The sequence below is a fragment of the Camelina sativa genome, chromosome 6, assembly GCF_000633955.1.
Source record: "Camelina sativa cultivar DH55 chromosome 6, Cs, whole genome shotgun sequence".
NCBI lineage: Eukaryota > Viridiplantae > Streptophyta > Magnoliopsida > Brassicales > Brassicaceae > Camelina > Camelina sativa.
The window spans coordinates 16,915,670-16,922,627 of record NC_025690.1 but is presented as its reverse complement, the minus strand read 5'-3'; the positions used below and the strand labels follow the sequence as shown (position 1 = coordinate 16,922,627).

At 37.6% G+C, this 6,958-nt stretch overlaps 2 protein-coding genes across 2 annotated transcripts; both read left to right on the top strand.

The window, feature by feature from the left end:
- LOC104791843 (AT-hook motif nuclear-localized protein 15-like) lies at nt 7–1,353 on the top strand. The gene has a single exon (XM_010517832.1). It carries the CDS (start codon nt 42–44, stop codon nt 999–1,001), a length of 960 nt encoding a protein of 319 aa, XP_010516134.1. The 5' UTR covers nt 7–41; the 3' UTR covers nt 1,002–1,353.
- Nucleotides 4,407–6,461, top strand: LOC104699146 (L-type lectin-domain containing receptor kinase S.4-like). The gene has a single exon (XM_010414485.1). The coding sequence runs from the start codon at nt 4,407–4,409 to the stop codon at nt 6,459–6,461; it is 2,055 nt and encodes a 684-aa protein (XP_010412787.1).

Sequence of the window (6,958 nt, the reverse complement as noted above, 5' to 3'; positions counted from 1 at the left end):
CTTTTTTTTTTTTTTACTGGAGAAGAAAAGGAAAAAAATCAATGGCGAATCCTTGGTGGGTAGGGAATGTTGCAATCGGTGGAGTTGAGAGTCCAGTGACTTCATCAGCTCCTTCTTTACACCACAGAAACAGTAACAACAACAACAACAACACACCGACTATGACCCGTTCGGATCCAAGATTGGACCACGACTTCACCAGTGGAAGCCCTAATAATACTCAGACTCAGAGCCAAGAAGAGCAGACTAGCCGTGACGAGCAACCCGCTGTTGACCCTGGATCTGGATCCGGTTCTACGGGTCGGCGTCCTAGAGGTAGACCTCCTGGTTCCAAGAACAAACCAAAGAGTCCGGTCGTTGTCACCAAAGAAAGCCCTAACTCTCTTCAGAGCCATGTTCTTGAGATCGCTACTGGCGCTGACGTGGCGGAAAGCTTAAACGCCTTTGCTCGTAGACGCGGCCGTGGGGTTTCTGTGCTGAGCGGCAGTGGTTTGGTCACTAATGTTACTCTGCGTCAGCCTGCTGCTTCTGGTGGAGTTGTGAGCTTGCGTGGTCAGTTTGAGATCTTGTCTATGTGTGGTGCTTTTCTTCCTACTTCTGGTTCTCCTGCTGCAGCCGCTGGTTTAACCATTTACTTAGCTGGAGCTCAAGGTCAAGTCGTGGGAGGAGGTGTCGCTGGGCCGCTTATCGCCTCTGGGCCTGTTATTGTGATAGCTGCTACGTTTTGCAATGCCACTTACGAGAGGTTACCGATTGAAGATGAACAACAACAACAACAACAACAACAACAACAACAAGAGCAGCAACTACAGCTAGAAGATGTGAAGAAGCAGAAGGTGAAGGAGGATGATGATAACGAGAGTGGGAATGATGGAAACGAAGGACCGATGCAGCCTCCCATGTATAATATGCCTCCTAATTTTATACCAAATGGTCACCAAATGGCTCAACACGACGTGTTTTGGGGTGCTGCTCCGCCTCGTGCTCCTCCTTCATATTGATGATAGTTTAGTTAGGCGGTGGTTGGGTTGGCACGTTTGGAAGGATTATATTTTCCATTAGGATGGTTAGGCTTTTGTTTATTAAAGCTATCAAGTATCTTTTTTTCACGGGTGGTCGGACTTTTAGCTAGTGTTTGTTGGTTTGTTTTGTGACGGCTTTTACTGGTTTTTCTGACTTGACTATTTTGATCGCGGATAGCTTTTGTATGAAGGTGAAATTGATTGTAGAATCGTCTTTAAAATTTGATGTTGGAAAAACCAAAGCAAATGGTGTGTGTGTGTGTTTCTGCAATGGAAGCAATTACGACTATCATTGTTTTAATGTTGTTGGTAAGTGTGATTCTTTTCGATATATCTTGCTGTTTGTTAATCGTTTTTAAGTTATATATCTTGCTCTCCGATTATATTTAGCTTACTTTAGGTATTTAGTTTTTTTTCTTGAGCTTGTAATGCGGTTAAGAGTTATCAAGGGAGGGTTTCACTTGCAGACAGATATCGATACTCATATGTGGCATCTAGTGAGTGTATATGGTTCATTTTGAATCTTAGGTGCTTTTGACATAAGACTAGAGAGCATACAAATCGGGTTATTGGCTAATGTTGATGAAGTTTTATGTGTGTGGATATACTTGTTTTCTCATATTCATGTTGTGTTTACTTTTCTAGTCAGAGTTACGTTGTTTGTTAGCTGATGGATTTCAACAAAGTTTCATTTCTTTGGTTTTATGGTTTTGGTCCCAAATAAGCATATGATTGATCAGAATTGTATCTTTTCCCAAAATGTTTGGGTTTTTGGCATTGTCTTTAGTCTTAACTATTCCTTTTATGTATATAAAAAACATGAGTACGGTAGATTTGGTCCCAACAAGACTAATCTCCGTAGCAATTTTGTATTTTAACGGCTAAAATACAAAGTTGTAACCTTTTAACTTCTTAGATAATGTTTAAGAGTAGGGCTTAGAACATACTAGTGTTTTATCATGCAAATTGTGAAATGTGTTTTTGTATTTATATGAAAAACGCATTTTCACATCTGAATTATGTGCAGTGATGGCAGCCAATACTAAATGGATGTGTTAAGTGTTAAAACATTTAATCTAAATTTTTATTTCTCCTGTCACCTTAGTATTATAGTACTAATATGATCGATCACGCACATTGCAAAGGATTGAAGGTTGAGTAGTGTAACTTGTGCAACTAAATTTTTGTACTTACATGCATACAGTAATAAGCAAAACCGAGTGCTACATTTTTGGTTCAGTTCTAAGAAACACATCATACACATGTATTTTGTTCGGATTTAGCTTCTGATTTTGGCCAATACAGTCAGAAGTTTACTGAGCCAATTTCGAGTTCGACCGACACAAATCTCTACTTTTTAACGTACAGTATGTGCGTTTCTTTTTCAGTCATGCAATAATATTCACGTTTGACGTTTGATAATGCTAATTGCAAAATTACATATTTTTCTTACAACATCCATATTTAATTTCACATTTTTCACGACATACACCTAAAATGTAACTAGATATGAAAATTATGAATAAACACAATAATTATATTTGGCATGTTCCTACTACTCTTATTATTCGTCTTTATTCCATCATATTACTATTTCATTTTCAGTGATCACCAGTCACCACAATCAACGTGAATCGTGTTCCATTTTCGATAGTTCTATTAACTTTTAACTGCTTTTATTCAGCAAACACATTTTTCTTGAACGACCTTTATCTTTAATTTAGCTATTAATCTGTCCGAAACGTAGACTAAATTATCCCATCTTTTGTTATTTTCAAGATCTTCTCTAACTAATTAATTGACTTCTTTTTCCCTATCCAAGAACAATTCTTCTTACTTCATCTTTCTGAAAGGTAACTTCTTCCAATCTAATAATTTTCAATGTCAAGTGGGTCATTTACACGATTCACACTATATAAAAACCCGCGTCATGACGATACTTTAGAATATATATATATTTTTTTTTGGACAAAACGATACTTTAGAATATTTTAATAGATGAATTTTATCGCATGGTGAAAGTATATAAAGTTATTTTCTTGGTTTTAGTTTTAGTACTTTTGCCAAGACATCGTCATCGGTGCCGAGCCACGTTACTGGAATAGTGTCCAGAGTCCAGACTGTATGCTTTCTAGTTACCCAACAACATTGTGTGCGTATAGTTTAGCTCTATTGAATACGTCGACTATAATAAGGATATACCTTCCTCCCATAGTTACTAATTTAGGACTATTAATTAAGAAAGGACTAACTGACGAATGTATTTTTCTGATATGAGTTGTTTAATCTTACTAATTTATGTTGTTTTTCAGTCATTTACTATTTGATGCCTACTCTTACGCTTAATTTGAATACACGACTAACTATTAAGAAAATCTTATAGATCAACGGAATTGTATCGTATCTATCTACCAACGAATAAACCACATATATAGACTAGATTAATTTATACTAGTGGCCTAGATATGTCACCATATAAAAGGTTAATCGATGGAAAATAGGTTCAAGTGCACTTAAACAATTTTTGTAATGTGCTTTATTACCTTTACATATGCGTTCGCAATTTGCATGTAATGATAGAACAATGTAAATACACACTGTTTAGTACTTAAAATGCTATATAATCATTCTCTTCATCTTCATGTATTGTTTGGATTTACTCACTTACATATAAAGTTATAAACTATCAAACAATTACTCTATATACGAAAAACAAAAAAAACAAAAAGAAAAACAAAAAAAAAAACAAGATATGTACTCTAGTTTTGTATTAATCTCGTCGCTAATTCAAACTCACCGCATGATACATCATGTTGAATGGTGAAATTAAAAAAAATAGTCCAAATTTCAAGTATGATAATAAAAACTTTTTTGGGGGTCAGATTTTATTAAGAAATGTAGTCAGGCGTGTCATTTAACGTTTTAAACCGTTAAACATCAGTTTAAAATCATGAAACATGGAACGAACCCCGATATCCTCTAGTAATACAGTTTTTTTTTTTTTGAATAATCTAGTAATACAGTTGTATCCGTCAGAAGAAAAGGTTAAGAAATTCATAAGTCAAAAATCTTACTACAATTTATACGCACTTGCTCATCGATTAAACTAATCAGTACCGACGATCTCGATTGATAGCAACAACATCGGAACCCAAAAGGAAATGGTACTAACCTCGTTTAATCGTATTTTAATGTTAATATTATAAAGTTTCACCTGTCTAGAAATAATCACATGTTCCTCAATCACCAACATCATTCTCAGCATCACATGCTTTCATAATCTTCACAATCTTCTTAACCTCTACTCCTACTGGATCGTATGTTAGAACTATAACCCTAATATCTTATTAATATATATACTTCTCTCCCAAGAAACAATTCTTGATGGCTCAGACGACCTTTGTTTTCGTCTGGTTACTACTCCTCTTCTTCTTCTCACACTTAGTTTCATCTCTACCTCAAGACTTCTCCTTCGTTGGATTTAAAAAAGCCTCAGAGAATATAGTCATAACCGGAGTTGCAGAGATCGTCGACACTGGAGCCATCAGGCTCACAACAGACACACAACGCGTGATCGGTCACGCTTTCTACTCTTTACCAATCCGGTTCAAGCCACTCGGTGTTAACCGAGCTCAGTCTTTCTCCACGTCTTTTGCAATCGCCATGGTTCCAGAGTTTGTTACTCTTGGAGGCCACGGACTTGCTTTCGCCATTGCTCCATCTCCAGATCTCAAAGGTTCTCTTCCTAGCCAGTACTTAGGCCTTTTGAATTCAAGCAGATATAACTTCTCGAGCCACTTCTTCGCTGTGGAATTCGATACTGTCAGGGATTTGGAGTTTGAAGACATCAATGATAACCATGTTGGAATCGATATAAACAGTATGGAGTCAAGTACTTCAACTCCCGCTGGATATTTTCTTGCTAATTCAACCAAAAAAGAGCTTTTCCTGGATGGTGGTAGAGTGATTCAAGCTTGGATTGATTACGATTCAAACAAGAAAAGGTTAGATGTTAAACTTTCTCCATTCTCGGAGAAACCAAAGTTGTCTCTTCTCTCTTACGATGTTGATCTGTCCTCTGTTTTGGGAGATGAAATGTATGTTGGCTTCTCTGCTTCTACCGGTTTGCTAGCTAGTTCGCATTACATCTTAGGTTGGAACTTTAACATGAGTGGAGAAGCATTGTCTCTCTCTTTGCCATCTCTCCCTCGGATTCCTAGTTCAATCAAGAAGAAGAAGAACACTGGTTTGATCCTTGGAGTATCTCTCATGTGTTCCCTTTTGATCATCGCGGTTCTTGTCGCTGCATCGGTGTTCATAGTAAAAAAGGCGAAAGATGAAGACAGAGTTGAAGAGTGGGAGCTTGATTTTGGTCCGCATAGATTTTGTTATAGAGAGCTCAAGAAAGCTACTAATGGTTTTGGCGACAAGGAGCTTCTAGGGTCTGGAGGATTTGGTAAAGTATACAAAGGAAAGCTTCCTGGTTCAGAAGAGTTTGTAGCCGTCAAGAGAATCTCTCACGAATCAAGACAAGGTGTACGAGAGTTCATGTCAGAGGTCTCGAGCATTGGTCATCTCCGGCATAGGAATCTTGTTCAGTTGCTCGGTTGGTGTCGAAGGCGGGATGATTTGCTTCTTGTCTATGATTTCATGCCTAATGGAAGCTTAGACATGTACTTGTTCGACGAAAACCCTAAAGTTATCTTGACTTGGAAGCAAAGATTCAAAATCATAAAAGGGGTTGCTTCTGGTTTACTCTACCTACATGAAGGATGGGAACAAACAGTCATTCACCGAGACATTAAAGCCGCCAACGTTTTGTTAGACGGTGAAATGAACGGGCGGGTGGGAGATTTCGGTCTAGCTAAGTTATATGAGCATGGATCGAACCCAGGAACCACAAGGGTGGTTGGTACATTTGGTTACTTAGCACCAGAACTCACAAAATCCGGGAAACTGACAACAAGTACAGATGTTTACGCGTTTGGAGCGGTTTTGTTAGAAGTAGCTTGCGGAAGAAGACCGATAGAAACAAGTGCATTACCGGAAGAGCTTGTTATGGTTGATTGGGTTTGGTCAAGGTGGCAAAGCGGAGACATTAGAGATGTTGTAGACAGGAGACTCAACGGTGAGTTTGATGAAGAGGAAGTGGTTATGGTGATCAAATTAGGCCTTCTATGTTCAAACAATTCCCCCGAGGTTCGACCTACAATGAGACAAGTGGTTATGTATCTCGAAAAGCAGTTTCCGTCGCCTGAAGTTGTCCCTGCACCAGATTTCTTAGATGCAAATGATAGTATGTGTCTTGATGAGGGAAGTGGTAATGCAGGCGAGTTTGAGGATTTTGTGGATTCAGCTACGTTTTATAGCGGGCCGAATGAAACTACTACTTCATCCATATTCTCCTTCTCCGGTAAAACTAGAACTGATCCAAGATAACGTTTTGTTAACGTTTTCAAGCAAAATATTCTACAATGTAAACAAGTAATCTGAATTATGTTAAAATGTAATATATTTTATCATCTGCTGTTTTTCAAGTTAACTACGTTATGCTGTTTTTGTTTTTGGGATAGAATTCTTGCATTTAAGTTAAAAAGTTGCAAGATAGCTTACATTATAAATTTTACAATATTTGCCCATATGTTGGAACAGAGAATAAAGAAGCTACCATGAAGAAGAAAGTTGTAAAGCTAAAATAAAAAAGAGCAAAAACGTAAACCATTGTATTCATTAATTTCTGAAAGGAAAAAAAAAGACTACTGACACAACAACAACACTAGCAATAAACCATCAGCATAGGTGTTATAAGTTTTGTGTGTCTATGTTATTAAAATAAGAGAGTAACTTCCCATTCTTTACCATAAAGTAGGGAAGCTCCACATCAGCTCTGGTTTTTGAAGCAGAGTGGCTCGAGGTTTCAAGTGTGTCTTGAGGGG